The following is a 19,566-nucleotide window of genomic DNA, read 5'->3' as shown; positions in this document are numbered from 1 at the left end:
TAGTTACTCTTCAAGTCCAGCAGTTTTTCTCCCCCAAGAGCTAATTAAGTTTCTTATTTCTGTTATGCTGTGCTTGGCAAATATTTGGAAGGCTAATATCAAAGCACCTGTGATATTGCATCTATAAAAACTTAAAACTTCCTAAAGAAGTTCTCATTTTGGCATTAGGCCTGGTTTTAACACCAAGAATGCCCTGTTGAAAGCTTGAAGCAACATTTATATTCATTCTGGTTTTCTGCCTGCCTGGCTCACTAGCTGTCATTGGTGATTGGCATCTCTCAGGACCTGGTCCTAGTGTCTCCTGGTTTTTTCCCTGTTCATTCTGATATTTTTTGTTAATTCGTTGTTACCTTCTTTTACTTGGCAAGATTTATGTTGGGTATTGCCTTAGTCATCTTTCTACTTGTTTGCTATTTGTGTAAACTCTCCCTTTATAGCCCTGGCTGGGTGGTTCATTTGGTTAAAGCATCATCCTGATACTCCAAGGTTGTGGGTTTGACCCCTGTCAGGACACATACAGGAAGCAAGCAATGAACACATAACTAAGTGGAACAACAAATCAACGTCTCTTCTCTCTCCCTCCCTTCCCTTCTCTTTCTAAAAGTCCATTAAAAAATATGGAACTGTTTCCTGGTATATTTAAAAATATACTGTACAGTATTATACTAAGTATGCAGTCAGATGGCTTTTTTATTTTCCTCAATGATATTTGACAGTATTAAAAGGATCAAAAATGGTGTTTTTATTGTTTACTAAATAGACCTTTTAAACAAAAGGTTTTATTGTGAAATATGCAAACATTTTAAAGCAATATTAAAAAGCAAAGGTAAATCTTAGTTCCCAGACTGAACAATTAGACACATTTAACATCCTTTCTGGATTGGCAGTTTTCTATAGAAATTGGTTAAAATTTTAACATTATTTTAAGATTCATTGTGTTGGATTCTCTCTTAGGGTTGCTCAGTAATGAAGTACACCGTGGCTCTCTTGTAGCTTTTAAATCTCAACAAAGTTATGGTTGTGTGATCTAGAAGTTAATTCTCTGCTCATTTTTCTTGGGGCAATATTCTGTGTCCAGTCGTGCAGTCTTAGACTGACATTATTTCTGAAATGTTGTGCTGCTCTTCTAGAGGTCATTTGGAAGGTGACCTTCAAAATACATTCCTGATGATGGGACAGCCTTGCAGTAATTCTGAGACAGCCTTCAGTAATACCAGTGAAAATAAGTGAGGTATTAACAGTTAGAGATCAAGTTATTTTTATTACGAATTTATGCCACAAGATATTATTTGGTATGACTATTACCCAGCTCAGCAAAGTTGTTGGTGATTACGTTTTACTTTAACAAAATTAAGAGTTTAAGTTTTATTTCTTCTGAGTGTATATGTATAAAATGGTATTTATTTCCTTATAAATATTTTATTTGGATTTTTTAAAAAGATTTTATTTATTTACCTTTAGAGAGAGGGGGAGAAAGAGAGGAAGAGAATCATCAATGCTTGAGAGACAACATCTTTCGGTCACCTCTCGCACACCCCCAAGTGGGGACCTGGCTCACAACCCAGGCATGTGCCCTGACCAGGAATCAAACCTGTGATCTTTCACTTAGCAGGCCCAAGGGCCAGTGCTCAATTCAGTCAGCCACACCACCCAGGGAAGATTTTAAAATAGAGTTATTACATAAATAAATGAATTTGTTTTTAAGGATATTGTTAAGAAGTTGTATAGTTTCTATTCTCAAGAAATATTTTGAACAAGACATAAGCTGGCCATTTATGCCATTACATTATGCCTCTGTTTGTTTCCAGGGATGGTAAGAAAAGAGATTTTGTGTGCCGTAATTCCTTTAGTGCCAGCCACTTTTGTTATAAAGTGGCACTAAGCCTAAAAACACATTACAGTTCTAACACATGCCATTTCTTTTTTAGGTTTTGGCTTGGTTTGAAGAAGGTGAAGAAACAATTACAGCCTTTGTAGAGCCCTTTGTAATTTTACTTATATTAGTAGCCAATGCAATTGTGGGCGTATGGCAGGTAAGCAAAAAATCCTGCATTGCTAAGTTTTAGTAATTTATGTGACTTAAACCATGTTCATCTTTCTGTTGTCTGTTTTTCCTGATGTCTTGAGTAAAATACCTCTGGAACGTCTAGAATATGTGTGTATTTTGTACATTAGTACAGATCTCATGCATATATACTTTGCTCATGGTTGCATGGAGTTAAGAACAATGGATGAGACAAGCGACTTAAGAAAAACCGGAAAATTAAGAACTAGTATCTGTCTTTTTTTGTTTAAAGATTTTATTCATTTTATTTTTAGAGGGGAAGGGGGGAGAAAGAGAGGAAGAGAAACATCAGTGTGTGGTTGCCTCTCTCACACCCCCTACTGGGGACCTGGCCTGCAAATGCTCCCTTACTGAGAATCGAACCCGGAACCCTTTGGTTTGCAGGCCGGCGCTCAGTCCGCTGAGCCACACCAGCCAGGGCCAGTATCTGTCTTTATATTTGCTCGATGTTTCTTGTGAAAAACTTAATAAACTCAGTGTCATTTTTATTCTCTTTGGATTTTGGGGGGGGGGAATTGGGCAGTTAGCTAAAGGTAAATTTAAAAATTTTATAAAAACAATATTTATAAAAATTATTTAAATCTTAAGTTGTTTTCATAACAAAGTCCTGGCTGTTTTCCTTCAGTTATCCAACCCTTTCTTACCTCACAGAATGGAAACTAATTTTACTTCAGAAACAAAATGGGATTTCTTCTTCCTGTTTCTCCACCCTCCCAACTCACATCATTGTTATTCTGCATATACCTAGTTTGAAGACTTTAACTTTTCTAGGACTATTTATTGATTTGTTTGATTTTTTAAAGTTACATGTATTTTTAACAGACTGACACTACCACTTCAAATTCATTTTTTTTTTTTTTAAGTATTGATCTTTTAGGTTTTTGGTGGATATAGTCATCGTCTTGAGGACTAAATAAAATAGAGTGTATCTGTTATTAAAGTGTAAACTTCTGATCTTACTAATAAACATGCTGATCTTTATGTGATGGGCTCATGTGGAAAGATGGCCTACATAGAAAATTTAAATTGTGCTATATTCCTTATTTTTTTAATTGTTTATGTTTAAATGATCCTCTCATAAATAATTTAGTGAAAAGAAACATTACACATCATTAGATTGCCCTTCTCAAGCTAGTTGTGTGTATTTTTTTATTAAATAATTGATTCTAGTTATGTGGTAGACACTTCATGTACCTTCCCAGTTCACCCTCACAGTGATCTTGTAGGGCAGGTGATGTTCCCATGTGACAGGTGTGACATTGAAGTTCATAGTGATTAAGTGACTTACCAAAGGCCATACACACAGCACGCAGAGTATCTGCAATTTGAATCCAGACCCAGGCTGGTATGAAGTCCAAAGTAAAGCTTCACATCAGTTTTCACAGAACTTTCGTATTTGTCTTAGTTTAAAAAAATAATTAACATTCTTAGGTCTTAATTTCATTTACACAGAATACACAGTGGTATGGTCAGTACCGGGGGGTTATTGCCTTCTGGAAGTAAGGGGAGTTACAATTCTAGTGTAAAATAGTATTGGGAGGTGGGGGCAGGCACATATTTCTGGCCAGTGACATTAAGGAAGGCTTCTTAATGGAGGTGACAAGCATTTGAGAACTATTGAGAAACAGCTTTGTGGGTGGAGAGGGAGTGGCATTAGGTGGAAGGTACAAAGTGTGTTTGAGGGATGACATTTAGATCCGTTTGGGTTTGAGCGGAAGAAGTGGGATTTGTAAACTAGAACAGAGAAGGTCTTCTGAGTTATCCTTTTGTTTGTAGTGAGTTAGGTATATTTTCATTTCCTCAAATTGAACTGTTTTTGATGGAACCTATTTAAATCTATGATCATAAGCTTCCCTTTCTGATCCCCTACACTTAAGTATTCCTTTTGATAATTTGAGTTGAGGCGAAGGCTTTCTGAGTGACTTTTAGTGGGCATCTGTGTTCTCAGTGTCTGAGATAATTTATCTTTAAGTTTATGCTTCTAAGTTAAATGTATCTGTGCTAGTTTTTAGTAGGAGCAAAATTCAGTGTTCCTGGGATGTCTCCTTAGCTTTGAGTGGTCCAGTTACACTCCGCCTGACATGACCTCGGTGAGGGGGCAAAGCAAGGAAACTGCCACAACTCTTTTTTTTGTGGAAATACTAGTTTTGAATTTGACTGTAATCGAATTCTGAGCATGGTTGCTGTTGCTTTTATAGTATCAGTAACATTTGAACTTAATCTGAAGCACCTTTTAGCAGTGAGTAATCAACTAGGATTAAGTATTCTAACGTCTGTTAATTATAAAGCAATACAGATATACTCATCCTTTAAGCAGATCTGATAGGGGATTAAATAATGGATTTTCAAAATTTAATGCTTCCTAACTTTTTCAGAGATGCATACATGAAATGTGAGACATGCATGCCATTAGCTTTCGGTGTTGTGTCATCTGGATTCTCAGGTTTAAGGATTTTTCACAGTAGACCGTAATTCTTACAGCAGGCAGTAAAAAATAAGATTGCATAGGATTGAGCGTAAATTCTGTCCACGTAAAGGTTAAATTGAAAAGCTTGAGATCAGAGGGCCAAAATGTGAGAGAAATGAAAAAAAATCCTTTCCTTTGTCCATTGAGCGGCCTCACTTGGGCATGCACTTTGTAGACTTGATCCTTAACTTCCAGTTGCTTCTTTCAAAGGAGGGAAGACGAATTTGACACACAAGGTTTTTTTTCTCTCCTTTCCTTGCTTCCCTCCCTTCCTCCCACTTTCCTGTGGCTTTTTTTTTCCCCAGCATGACTCATTTTGGTTCTACATCTTTCATCTTGGAATTAGGAAAGAAAACCTGTGTGACTAAGTCTTGATATGTTCATGTATAATATTACGGGAAATACTGTACACGACTGGCAGTGCTTTGACGAGATCTAGCTGGTTATTGCGCTTTTCTACGGGAGAGATTTCTTACATTTGTGAGATGCAACGATTTTTTTCTTGTTTTTTTTTTAGATAATTTATCATTTTTTAAAGATTTTATTTATTTTTAGAGAGAGGGTAAGGGAGGGAGAAAAAGAGGGAGTGAAACATCAATGTGTGGTTGCCTCTCATGTGGCCCCCACTGGGGACCTGGCCTACAGCCCAGGCATGTGCCCTGACCAGGAATCGAACTGGCAACCCTTTGGTTTGAAGCCGGCACTCAACCCACTGAGCTATACCAGCCAGGGCACGATTTTATTAGTTCATCATTCATGGCATTTACTTTGTGCCAAAACACAATCCAAGCATTTTGCATATATAGCTTGTAAATCCTCATAACCCTTAAGGTAGGTACTACACGAGTCCTGATTTTGTAGGCAAGTAAACCTGTGTGTTGTATAGATTATCCACAGTCATGTAGCTGTTAAGTGGAAAAGGCTAGATTGAACCTAGACCATCAAACTGCAGACTGTCACCTTTCATGTGAGACAGGTGATTTAAATGGTGTAGGCGTGTGTGTCTGGATATGAGGCCATACTCTGGTGTGCTTAGGCATGGCAGACGCATTTTCCCCATTATGGTTTTAATTCCCTTACCCTTCTTAGGGGGCCTGTTTTTTTCATTTTTAATATAAACTCATAAGGGCCTAGTATTTGTCACTTTAAAATGTGAATTGTTTACTACTACAACCGTTGTTAATGTAGTACTTCTCTTGTGTCTTTTTAGATTAGAACTCTAAAATTTGATTCCGTGGGCGGAAAGCAGTGATAGGCACGCCTTTGCTACTTGTATCTTCTATTTTCTCTCTTACAGGAAAGAAATGCTGAAAACGCAATCGAAGCCCTTAAGGAGTACGAGCCTGAGATGGGCAAAGTGTACCGGCAGGACAGGAAGAGTGTGCAGCGGATTAAAGCTAAGGACATCGTTCCTGGGGATATCGTAGAGGTTGCTGGTGAGTTGGTCATTTTCACTTTTTTCTGGATTGTGTATCTGAATGCATTCTCTTTCTCAAAGCTCATTATTAATAAGTGTTTAAAAATGATGTACCAGTTTGAGTGCCATCCAGACAAATCAGGTCTTCTGTAAAATTTCTAAGTGTTTTGGCACCTCCCTTCATGTTTATTGATACTTTTTTTAAAAAGGTGTTTTTCAAGGATTTGTGCTTATTACTTTTTTTAAAAAGACATTTATTTTTAGAAAGAGGGAGAGGGAGGGACAGACAGACAAACATACAAATGTCAGTCGGCTGCCTCTTGCACACCTCCAGCCAGGGACCCGGCGGAAACCCAGGCATGTGTCCTGACTGGGGAATTGAACCAGCGACCTTTTCGGTTCACAGGCCGGCACTCAGTCCACTGAGCCATACCAGCCAGGACTGTGTTTATTAGTTTTGATACATTGTAGCGCACTAGTGCTCATAAGATAATGATCTTAATTTGACAATTAGTTGTAGTGCAATTAGTTACAATACTAATTAGTGGCTACATAGTTTTTTTATTTGGGTTCTTGGCTTAATGGTTAAGTCATACTTGAAATTATCAAACTAAGTTGATAGTTAAGGGTAATTTCATGACTCTAAAAACTCTGATTAAAAATACTCCTACATTATACTGAGCTGGGGCTCTGTGGGTGGGCTTCAGAGAATCCATGAATCCACTGCAAGGCCAGAGCTTTCCACAGATTGCAAAGGGGTTCGTTTCCTCCCTGTGCCAGATCAGTGCCGTGTTTTCAGGGAGCCCAGAACACCCCTGGAACCAATCCGAACGCTCCAGTCTTTGGTAGCAGAGTCATGACATTGGATTATTTAAATCATCATGGTTTTTCACGCCTTTCTGAGCTCAGCATGCTTGTTACTTGGTTTCTTTTTTGTGAATTGTCTCAGTAATGATTTTACACTGATTTATGGGGGGGGGGTGCTTTGTCTTTATTGTCTTACTCGTTTTAACAGGAGTTCAGCGAGCTTTATGTGTTGGTCTGTGCTGTGCAGTTTTGGCCTCTAAGAGGAAATTGCCTTGTCATAGATATTCTCCCATCCGTAATTTTTATCATTCTTATTCCAGCAAAAGAATAGTGTTGCCTGTATACCAGCATGTTGATTACTTAGGGCTGGAGAGTGTGTGTAAATGACCTAATAGCTCAGTAGTGTTAACAAAAGAAAAACGTAGAGTGGAGTGTTTTGGTCACTGGTTTTAAAATTTTTATTTTGACATAATTACAGACCTAAAAGTTGCAAGAATAGCAAGAGTTACCTTTATAGCCTTTACTCAGATTCTCCAAATGTCAATATCTTATCACATGTACATTATTATTTCTTTTTTTTTTAAGATTTTATTTATTTATTTTTAGGGAGGGAAGGGGGGAGAGAGAGAGAGAGAGAGAGAGGGAGGGAGGGAGAGAGAGAGAGAGAGAGACATCAATGTGCGGTTGCTGGGGGTTATGGCCTGCAACCCAGGAATGTACCCTGGCTGGGAATCGAACCTGGGACAGGTTGGGGACACTTTGGTTCCTAGCCCGCGCTCAATCCACTGAGCTACGCCAGCCAGGGCTACATTATTATTTCAGTCTTACCCATATTTTTGTGTGAACTATCTGAGAATTGCAGGCCCAATGCCCCTTTACTCCCAAATACTTGAGTGTTTCATAAAATCGAAGGCATTCTCTTAATATGTCTCCAGTACAATTATCAAAATCAGGAAATTGATAAAGGCTATTATCTAATCTACAGGACTTATTCCGATTTTACCATTTGTTATAGTGGAGTTTTTAGCAAAGATGTGAGTTGAGGAATTCTGGCATTAATACAGAAAATGGGTCAGAATGGGGAAGGCTGGAGGTAAGCTATTTTGAATAGTGTGGGCAAGAGATAACAAGCGCAGTAGCAGTGAGAATAATGAGGGGGCCCTGGCTGGTGTGGCTCAGTGGACTGAGTGCCGGCCTGTGAACTGAAAGGTTGCTGGTTGGATTCCCAGTCAGGGCACCTGCCTGGGTTCCAGGCCAAGGTCCCCAGTTGAGGGTGTGTGCGAGAGGCAACCAATTGATGTATCTCTTGCACATCAATGTTTCTCTCCTTTTTCTTCCTCCTCTCCCTCCCTCTAAAAATAAATAAATAAAGTCTTAAAAAAAAAGAATAATGAGGGGAAGATTCTGAGTTTATAAATAGTGGTTCTTAGGCAGGGGGTACTCTTTAAAAGTTTTTACCAGTCTGAATCCAAATTATTAACTCTCAATTTCTCTTGGTTTGGGATTGTAATTAAGTATAGATTGGAAAGTGAGCCTCGGATTTAGATGCAAAGCAACAGACTTTGATAACTGAATAGGTATGGGGTAGAGTGTAGACTCAAAGATACTGGCAGGATTTCTAGTTGGATGACTGGGGGGTGATGCTGCTAATAACAGAGGAAGGAAACATTGGCGGAAGACAGCTTATCTTTTACTTTTTATTTATTTTAAAGATTTTATTTATTTACCTTTAGAGAGAGGGGAGGAGAGGGAAAAAGAGAGGGCGAGAAACATCAATGGGTGAGAGAAACATCAATCGGTTGCCTCTCACACACCCTCAGCTGGGGACCTGGCCCACAACCCAGGCATGTGCCCTGACCAGGAATCAAACCGGCGACCTTTCAGTTCACAGGACGATGCCTGCTGAGCTATACCCATGAGGGTTATAATCTTCCTGCTGAGCATGTAACAGCTCTCTGAAACTTGAAGTCAGACGTATGGGGTAGGTAGGTTCAGATAATGTGAACATGCTTATTGCACCAAGTTCTCTGCAGAGCAGATGATCTGAAATCCGTATGCATGCATTCACTGAAAGCTACACTTAGTGTACAGATGTTGTGATAAACTCACGAGTGTTTCACCATCCACCACTCTAGTCACATTTTACCGTTGCGGAAGCTGTAGTTAATGTGCTAAAGAATACGCAGTAGACTTAGTAAATGCACACATAGCATGTGTGTCAGTCATATTTCATGTTGTTAGAGGTCCAGGTCACAGTTTTTTAAACAGATGTATTTCACTTGCCGCAACATTCATTCTTCTGAAGTATACAATTAAGTAGTTTTCAGTATTTTCAAAGTTGTGTGGTCATCATTACTAATTTCGGAACATTTTCATCCCCCAAAAGAAGAACCCCATGCCCATTAGTAGTCACTACCTTGTGCTCCTTCTCCCAGTCCCTGGCAACCAGTTTACCTTGTTTTTATGGGTTTGCCTATTCCAGACATTGCATGTAAATGGAGTCATACAATATAGAGCCTTTTAAGACTGGCTTTTCCCACCTAGCTTATTGTTTTCAGGGTTCATCCATGCTGTAGCGTACATCACATACAGTGGTTTCATTCATATGTATAATACATTCTGTTCCTTTTTATGGCTGAAGAGCATCCCATTATTTTGATGTGCCATGTTTTCTTTACCCACTCATCATTTCGCAGACGCCTGAGTTATTTCCCCTTTATGGTTATTGGGAATAATGATGTTAGTAGGAACATTTATGTACACGTTTTTGTGCGAACGTAATGCTTTTACTCTCTTGGGTATATATCTAAGCATGGAGTTGTGGGGCATTTAGCTCAGTCATTCAGTTCTGTGAAACTATAGAAATGAGCTTCAGTTCTAAATGTAGATCTAAATTATTTGTCGAAGTCTTAACTGTCTATGTAGCCTGAAGGGATAAATGTCATGAATTGTGCTTTTAGGTATGGTACCTTTTATTTTATTTAAATTATGAAATTAAATGTTGTGCGTTCTCTAATGAATTGAAAAATTGGAGAATGTGGTGAACTATTTTGAAGATAAAAGGAAGTATGGGGCTGCTGTTTTGATATTTCCAGAAAGAGACCTTTTTGTGGTGATTTTTAGACGTAAGGATAATCTCCTAACTTTAGGCAATAAAGTCCTTTTCATGAGCTTTTGGAAGACATCTGTTAAGACGGTTCTGTGGAGCTTTCTGGAGGCTGGACTGGACCAGGTGGGGTTGTGAATGGGAGATGGAGGGAGTTGAGACAATTAAATTGTAGATATTGCTGTGCCAGCTGATGACCTTTCCAAGGAGACATTGTGTAAGCATGCAGAGCAAATGATTAGATAAACCTTAGAAGTACCTAGAATATAGGAGCCAAAGAAAATTGATTTGACAAGTAAAAATATAAAGTTACCCATATTTCCATCTTCTGAAGCCACACTAATTTTGTATTGTCTTTTAATTTTTTTATTTAAAAATTTTATTTTAGAGAGGAAGAGGGAAGAGAGAGAGACATCAGTTTCTTGTTCCACTTATTTATGAATTCTTTGGTTGGTTCTTGCATGCACTCTGACAGAGGATCGAACCCATAACCTTAGCATAGCATAGCAAGACAGCTCTCCAACCAACAGAGTTACCTGGCCAGGCTAATTTTGTATTAATGTCAGGAAAATATCTCTCTGAGTGGATGAAACCATAGTAGTAAAATTAGGTGTAATTTTTTAAAGAAATGACTATCAGTGTTTTTAAGCTTACTGTATTACCTGCTAATATTATCAAAGTAAACTAAGTTTATGATATCATAAAAGTCTTAAATTTAGAATTTTGGAGGTTTCAGCATATGCCTCAGGAATAGGGGGTTATTTATTGACTTCTCAAGGCCACTGTTTTCAGGATTGTTTAAAACAAACTTCGTGTATCTTGGTAACCCAGAGTTGACGAATAATATCCTCAGATGACTCTGTCCTGTTGTATACTCTGGAGCGAATCATATTTTAACATTATGTAAGTGATAGAAATGGCACAGTCTTAACATAAAATTGTGAATTTACTTTAGCTTCTAAAGAAACTGATTCTATATTTCATAAAATGAAGAGTAAACATTTAGCAACAGTGCCAGCAATTTCAGAATTTATTCAGTTAAAAAAAAAGACATTCTATTTAAGGTGAGAAAAATTTTGCTTTTAATAGTCAACTTGCAGTAATGAAATTTAGTAGCATTTATAAAGTGGTGTCCCCAAGCAGTTGAAGAAGAAAAGACAAAAGTTGTAAATAGAAAGACGATTAATTCCTATAAGAACCTGAGTTCTTATCCTAATTCTGCATGGTAATGGACAAACTGAACTAACTGCTACTGAATTGAGTAATTGGAGCTTTCTGGCTCTAAATAATGTTTGATTCAGATTATGTGGCCATATCATTTGTGGATTTCTTTTGCCTTTAGAAAAAAAGGATTGGAGCATCCTGACTGTACAGTCAGCAGACACGTAATCTATACCTGCCAATCTCCCTAACACAAATGTAGGCATTTCTCTTCTATAGAGCAGAGGGAATGGCAAACTGTTTTTTGGGGGGGTGGGGGGAGTTGTTTTTGGTATAGGCACAAACAGTCTCTGTAGAAAAATCTCTTCCTTTTTTTTTTAACAAGGCCTTTAAAAAGTAAAAATCTCTCTTGGCTCAAAGGCTGTTTGTAAAACAAACAAAAACAGGCCTTCAGATTTGGCCAACTACCATATTTTTCGGACTATAAGACACACACCCCCAAATTGTGGGGGGAAGGGAGTGCATCTTACAGTCCGACTGTAGCTTACCTGGCTCGCTGTGGCGGGGGGGGGGGGCAGCAGTGGAGTGGGGTCACAGGTTATTAAATATTTTACCACATTTTTGCTTCAGAATTTTTTTCCCAGTTTTCCTCCTCTAAAACCTAGGTGTGTCTTATGGTCCTAAAAATACGGTACTTAGAGCGCTGTTTCTTTAACTTCATGTTCATGTGCATTTCGTTCAAGTGCAGATTTCTGACTCTGCAAGTCTGGAGTGGGGCCTGAATGTTCTGCATTTCTACCAAGCTCCCAGGTAGACCACATTTTGAGAAGCAAAGTTTTAGAGCAGTAGTTCTTAATTATTTCTAGATCACAGTTCCTTTGAGAATTAACGAAATCTATAGACCCTCTCCCAGGACACTCATTCAGAGTCTTCTCTGCAATTTGAGGGGTTTCGTTGCCTTTCTCCACAGGATTCTATCTATTGGTTTTTAAAAATGAAGTATACCATATGATCCTAGCAATTCCACTTTTGAAAGAAACAGAAGTCACTGTCCTGAAGAGATGTGTCCCTTGCAGCATTGTTTACAGTAATCTAGACATGATAACATCCTAAGAGTCTGTCGGGAAGTGAATGGGAAAGAAAATATGGGGGCAGGGGGTGTACACAGGGTGGGGCAAAAGTAAGTTTACAATTGGGAATACCCAAACAGTTTATTCTTGTATTATAACTTATTACTGTGTTATTTTCCATACGGACAACTGTAGACCTACTTTTGCCCCACCTTGTATATAATGGAATATTATTCAGCCATAGAAAAAAGGGAAACCCTGCCATTTGTGATTACATGGATAGGCCTTCAGGGTATTTTGCCAAGTAAAATAAGTCAGACAGAGAAAGGAAAAGACTGATTGTGATCTTATATGTAGAATCTTAAAAAAAACCCAGACCCATACAAACAGATCAGATTGGTGGTTGCCAGGAGCCAGGGGGTAGAAGGAGGTAGTCAAAAGGTACAAAATTCCAGTGACAGGTATATTCTAGGGGTGTAGTATACAGCACGATGACTGTAGTGAACAACATTATATTGTATATTCGAAAGGCGCTGAGGGTAGATCTTGAAAGTTCTTACCACAGGGAAAGAAATTGTAACTATGTGAGGTGATGGATATTAATTAATGGCAGTATATAGTAAGTCCTCAGTGTCATCATTAGGTTCTTGGAAATCGCTACTTTAAGCAAATGGTATATAACAAAATCAGTTTTACCGTAGGCTTATCGATATAAACAGGAGTTGAGTTCCTGCAGCGTATTTCTGGTTACAGAAACATCAAACTTTTAAGATAAAACCCAAAACACTTCTGATATTACACATTGAAATAAATGTGAGCCATGCATACATGTGAGAAAGATTAATAATTAATAAAAGCGGGTTATTTTTCAACCCACTTGTTCCAGTCTAGGATCACAGCGTGGCTGGAACCTATTCTGGCCGCTCGGGGGGCGGGGGGTGGGGGCAGGGGTAATTTTAGGAGGCCCTTCCATCACAGGGCACACTGACACCCACATCCTCTCAGACTGGGACAGTTTAGCCACACCAGTTCACTTAATGTGCACATCTTTAGGGTGTGGGAGGCAACGGGAGTACTTGGAATAAATCACTGCAGACAGGATAATGTGCAAATTTCACGCAGTGGCCCCAGCCAGGAATCGATTTTGTCTTTGATGTTATTCGAGGACCAGCTGTGATCATTTTGTAATGTATACATATATCAAATCATTATTTCGTATACCTTAAACTTACACAATATTATATGTTGATTTTATATCTCAATAAAACTGGAAAGTGAAGTGTAGTTACCCTATTTTTCAGACCATAAGATGCACCTAGGTTTTAGAGGAAAACAGGAAAAAAAATTTTGAAGCAAAATGTGGTAAAATACTAACATAAGTAACATAATATTTCACCAATGTAAATGTAAATAGAACTCAACAGCAGCATTAACAACCATTATTCCTCCCAGATGGGGAGGGGGGTGTCTTATAGTCTGAAAAATATGGTAAATAGTGTAACTGAGTATTGTTTGGGTAGGCAGTTTACGTAGTGTTGCTGGAGGAACATTGTTAAAGTAAATAGTGTTTACCATTTCCGAAAATGATACATATTGACTAGAGAAGTAGAAGCGAAGATGTAATTGCCAAATAAGGTGGTGAACAGGTTTGTTCTCTTTTTGTCCTTTCCCCCCGTATGAAATTTTTTCAGTGAGGATAGGAGAACAGGGCTCATTAGAGATGTAGCTCTGAGCCCCATCTACATCTAGATGACAGAGAAATCGTTGTTTTAGTTGTTCTTGGAAGTTATATCTCTGTTTTACAAACAGATGTAAATTCTTAATCTTTTTTTTTCTTTTGATTGTTGTTCAAGTACAGTTTTCTGCCTTTTACCCCCATCCCAGCCTACCCCCCAGCCCTCCCTCCCTCCCTCCCTCCCTCCCTCCCGTTTTCAACCCACTTGTTATTTTTTTTTTTTTAAGATTTTATTTGTTTATTTTTAGAGAGGGAAGGGAGGGAGATAGAGAGAGAGGGAGATAGAGAGAGAGAGAGAGACATCAATGTGCGGTTGCTGGGGGTTTTGGCCTGCAACCCAGGAATGTACCCTGGCTGGGAATCGAACCTGGGACACTTTGGTTCCCAGCCCGCGCTCAATCCACTGAGCTACGCCAGCCAGGTGTCAACCCACTTGTTATTGTCCATGTGTCCTTTATACTTGTTCCTGCTAAATTCTTTTTTTTTTTTTTAAGATTTTATTTATTTATTTTGAGAGAGAGAGAGAGAGAGAGAGAGAGAGAAACATCAGTGTGCAGTTGCTGGGGGTCATGGCCTGCAACCCAGGCATCTGCCCTGACTGGGAATCGAACCTGCGACACTTGGTTAGCAGCCCGCACTCAATTCACTGAGCTATGCCAGCCAGGGCCCTGCTAAATTCTTAATCTTAAGAACTTGTATATAAGCAGAAGAGCTGATGGTCTGAAACAGAAATCAGTGTGAATATTACTAGAATCAGAGTCTCGAGACCTTCATTCAGCACTGTCAGGGTAGCTAAGACATTAAGAGCCACGAGAAAGGAGGAACTTGGGAAGGTCCCCCTGACCATGAGACGACGATGGACCAGTTGATCTTGAAGCCTGAACTGAATTTCATGCCGCTTGCATCTCCTAATTTCTAGTCATCTCTTCCTCTCCACTCCCCGTGACTCAGCGGTAGTCACAGTACCTGTTAAGTGCCAACCTTTTCATCTTGGCCACTGTGATTAGGATTTTGGAAAAATTAGAAGAAACCACGTGGTATATATAGGGAACACATTCCCTAAGTGTTACATAAAACCACCAAGATCCCCAGATTTGACAAGGTAAAAATGTAAAGCAACTTTTACTTTGAAGATAATAAAAGAATTTTGAAAAATAAAGTGCTTGGTATTTACTGGTGCTCAGAAAAATACAAGATTGACAATCCGGGGGGGTGGGGAGAAAGAAAAAAAAATATGGGGAAATGGCAGGGATATACATTTGGTGGAAATATACATTTGTGGGGAAATTCTGCTCCTGTAAATCTATTCCAGAGGTAATCTTAAGGTCACAAAGGTGTACACCATTGATAGCAAAGTACAGCATTATGATAGCAAAAATCAGAACACCCGGATGGCCATGACAGTGGTGACTGACAGATTAGTCTGTCAGGCTATAAACACCTCAGTCAAGCAAGTTTGTTTTCTGTGTCTGATCTTGTATAAATTGGGAAGGAAGGTCATCAGATCTTTAGAGTTAGGAGGATTAAGAGTGACCTGTAAGCCCACAGCAGTGCTTGATACACAATAAGCATTCTCCAAATTTTAGTGGGTGTTACTATGCAGCCATTAAAAAAGAATGAGACAGGTATGTATATGCTAATGTAAAAAAAATTGTGCATTCTACTAATGTAAACTCTTTACATTAGTATATACCATGGCTACTATTTTAACAATGTTTTAATAAGTGTTATCCATAGAGAAAAGTCTAGAAGATAAATACCATTAACAGTTTGATGTTTGTTTATTGCATGAGGGGAGTGATAGATGGGTTTTCACTTTGTAAAAGCATGCTTTACTTTGTAATAAAGACATTACATTGGTGGGCAATGCCCTATGTTGTATACTCAACAACCTTGCTTAGTAATAGGTTGTTTCTGCAGCATTGAAGGAGGAGTTAGTTATCTTACACCTTGAGTAACTGGAAACTTGCCTGCTTGGGACCAGCTATGCCATTTTCAGTCATTTTTATGATAGAATATCTCATATACAGAGCTAATATATACTTGTCTGTTTTATACATTAGTTTTTTGCTTTGGGCACATAGAAGTGTGATTCTTGTTCCTATAATGGCTTGTTTGGTAGTTGAGGGTAAATTCATTGCCCTTTATTTCCAAGTTAGTCTCAGCTTTTTCAGTTTCTCATGTAATTGTTTTCAAACCCTTTACTATTAGGATGGCTCTCTTTGGTGCCCAGACTTGAATGCACTTACATAAATGGAATCTGGTTGATATTCTAGGCACTTTTCCTTCTGCTCCTGCAGCCTAAGGATACTTCTTTAGCAACCTTAATTGCCCTACCAGCTAAAATTTGAGTCTTTCTCATACCTGCTCTTTCTTCCCTACGTCTCTGTTTTTCTACTAGCACATATGTATTTTTGTTTTTAGTCTAAATATAGAATTTAAGCAACAATCACTATTAAGTCTCATTCAGCTCAGCTGAGTCTAAGATCTCTTTGGCTCCTGATTTTTTTTCATTGTTGCTAGCTTTGTGACATTTTTCAAATCGATCATTAACGTGAATTTCTGATGCTTGTTTATTTAAAGAAATAATGTTTGAAAGTATGTACTTCATTCATTGACAGATGTTTTTTAAGGGTTTCTCTTTTTTTTTAAGATTTTATTTTATTTTTAGAGGAGGGAAGGGAGGGAGAAATAGAGGGAGAGAAACATCAGTGTATGGTTGCCTCTTGTGTGCCCTCACTGGGGACCTGGCCTGAAACCCAGACATGTGCCCTGACTGGGAATCGAACTGGCAAACCTTTGGTTCGCAGGCAGGTGCTCAATCCACTGAGCCACACCAGGCAGGGCCATTGACAAATATTTTATTTGGCATCCACTGTGTGCCAGCACAGTGCTGGGGACCAGGAGATCAGTGGGGATGGATGACAGCCTTCGTGGAGCTTTTGGTCTAGTGGGGAAGATGCATCAAACACGTAGTATGGTGAGTGTTCACAAAGGAAAGGACGGCTCGTTGAGGTCACATCGCGAGGGATACCAACCTAACCTTGAAGTTCATGGAGACATTTGCTATTTGGGGGAGAAGCAGGTAGGTGAACACTCAGGAAGAACTGAGGGACTGAAGACCATTGTGGCTGACGCTTAGGTGGGGGGGGAGTGAGTGGTAAGAAGTAAGCGGCAGTTGTGTCATGGAGGGTGTTATGAACCATGGTTAGGATACCGTTTAGCCAGGCACGGGGGCATGTGCCTGTACTGGGTGGTGGGCAGGCTGAGCTGGGAGGAATCCTTGAGCCCAGGAGTTCTGGGCTGTAGTGTGCTATGCCAGTGGGGTGCCCACACTAAGTTGGGCATCACTGTGGTGGCCTCCCAGGAGAGGGGGACCGCCAGATTCCCTAAGAAGGGGTGAACCGGCCCAGTTCAGAAACAGAGTAGGTCAAGATACTAAACTTCATCTCAAGTCTAGTAAGAAGCTGTTGAAAGATTTTAAACAAGCCCTAACTGGTGTGGTTCAGTGGGTTGGGCATCTTCCCGTAAACCAAAAGGTTGTCAGTTGAATTCCTGGCCAGGGCGCGCGCCAGATTCCCAGTTGGGGGTGCATGAGAGTCTCCTGGACGGTGTTACCCTCACACATCATGTTTCTTTCCGTTTCTCTCCCTCCCTTCCCCTCTCTAAAAATAAATAAAATCTTAAAGGAAGAAAGAAAGATTTTAAACGAGAATGATGCCACATTGCATTTTTAAAAGATGAATCTCATCATAGATAATATCCTCATAACCCCCACAAAAAAAACCCAGATTGGCAACAAACTTAATACACTATGGCAATTTGTAGTGTTCCTTCCCTGCTTATGCTGAGGCCTGGAAATAGGTTTAAGTAGGCAAGGAGGGCTTCTCAAGTGGAGAATTTCATTCACTCTGCCTGTCTACAAAATTTATGACTGGGAACAATGAAAATGGTTGAGTCATAGTTATATGTTTAAGTAATTTAGGGTAATTAGTTTTATTATGGCCTGCTTTTCCTGGGAGTCATTTAAACTAAAAAAACAATAGTGGCATTTAGAAAACAATTTCTAATCTTACATATGGTTTTCTTTCAGAAAAGATTTGAATAGCGTTGGTGGAATTTGCCCAGAAAATTAGAATTTTTCCCCCATACACCCAATTTATAAAAAGTCCTTTTCTACTGATTTTAACCAGCAGTATTTACTTATTTACATAGTTGTAAACAGTGTTTAAGTATCATGGCTTAAAAACATTCCTTCCTAGATTTTAAGGTAAAGAAAGCTTGTGTTTAGTTCTAAAATGTGGCAAAGTAAGAATTTTCTTTAACCTTTTACTTGCATCCTTGGTAACCTAGCATAAAGTACACATTGGCGATTTTGTACAGAGTGGAAAAATCTCTATTGTGATAGCAGGTTGAAGATCTAAGGACTTAGGACCTGAGAGCTGAATTGAAGTGTCAAATATTAAACAAGTGGAAGGTAGTTTATAAGGCTTTATTCCTTTATTATACTGCTGAACCCAAGAGACAGAGGAGAAAAGTTTCAGAGGAAAAAATTGCAGAACATCTCCTTGGCAGGAGTGAGAATTTTCCACTACCACTTGCCCTGAGGGCACTGACAGGCTCATCAGGGAAATAGCGCTGGGTGTAGTCCTCGGGCAGCGCCGCCTGCTCCTCACGCACAGAGCCCTGGCTGAAGCTCACCGCGGCCTGCAGACAAAGGGAAACTGTGTCTGAGTTTGAAAAGTGTTTGTTGAATCTTTACTTACATGGATCATTTACTTCCTTAGGTAACCTGTTTCCTAATAGACTCAAACCTAGATTGACTCTCACAGAAACCTCGAAGCAGAGTCACACAGCAATTTAAAGGAAGTTTTCCATTAATTGAGATTTCTTAGGCAAGACTCCTTTTACTTACTAACTTTAGTCTTCTGTCTAAAATGACATAGGCTGGTCAAGATGATTCGAGAGTCTTTCTAGAATATGACAGGTTTTTATGACCATTTAGATTTGTGCTTCTTTAGTACCTTTCCACAAAGAGATCGGTTTCTAATGAAATGAGAAAGGTAAATAAAACCATAAGGTAGTACCTTTTCCAAGTGTTGGGAGACTTTGGGTCTTGTCCTAGAGCTGCAGTACTTGGCACATGAAAAAAGCGCAGAGTAAAGGTTGTTCGAAACAAGTCTGTCACGGGATCTATGACCACAGTTATGCTTGGTTTTGATTTCTTTTATTAATTTTTTTAGTGTGTTTGGAAAACTTTTTTAAATGTGGATCCTTGGACTTCACCACAAAATGCATTGAACTAGACTCTTGAAGAGCAGGTCCTGAGATTCCATAGTTTATAAAAGGCCCCCAGATCATCCTTTCTTTTAATCCCTAAATATTTAATTGCCTCCCGATTAGATGGCCTTTGTAGGATGGAAGAAAAGTTGAGAACTTGAGGCCAGCTTTTAAGGGCTTTCCAGGTCGTTTGTTTCACTCGCATTCAACATTCGAGTCGTTCCTGTGTGTTTGGCTAACAGTTAAATGCATATCAACACAGTTTCTGTACAACAAAGAGAGCCTTCGTGTAATTAAAAGGGACCTTTAGGGGATAAGGAGCTGATTTTTTTATAATACCAGTGTAAATATAATTTTAATGCTGCATCTATATTCCACCTTAAACTAATAACTAATATGTTGACTGCGTTACCCAGAAAAGAAATTTAACCTTGGTATTTTGCCTTAAAAGTACATAC

The 19,566-nt window shown here is 39.1% G+C and overlaps 1 protein-coding gene across 2 annotated transcripts in view; it reads left to right on the top strand.

The window, feature by feature from the left end:
- Nucleotides 1-19,566, top strand: part of ATP2A2 (ATPase sarcoplasmic/endoplasmic reticulum Ca2+ transporting 2) — a 50,047-nt gene that overhangs the window by 8,865 nt on the left and 21,616 nt on the right. For both annotated transcript variants that reach the window (XM_045844610.1, XM_045844603.1), the window contains exons 4-5: nt 1,929-2,033; nt 5,830-5,968. In XM_045844610.1, the coding sequence (XP_045700566.1) occupies nt 1,929-2,033; nt 5,830-5,968 (244 nt within the window). The remainder of the gene's footprint in view (nt 1-1,928; nt 2,034-5,829; nt 5,969-19,566) is intronic.

Source organism: Phyllostomus hastatus, unplaced genomic scaffold (genome assembly GCF_019186645.2).
Source record: "Phyllostomus hastatus isolate PE091 unplaced genomic scaffold, TTU_PhHast_1.1 phas_contig_1162, whole genome shotgun sequence".
Taxonomy (NCBI): domain Eukaryota; kingdom Metazoa; phylum Chordata; class Mammalia; order Chiroptera; family Phyllostomidae; genus Phyllostomus; species Phyllostomus hastatus.
Note: the sequence above shows the minus strand (reverse complement) of the source record. Positions and strands in the feature narration are given on the sequence as shown.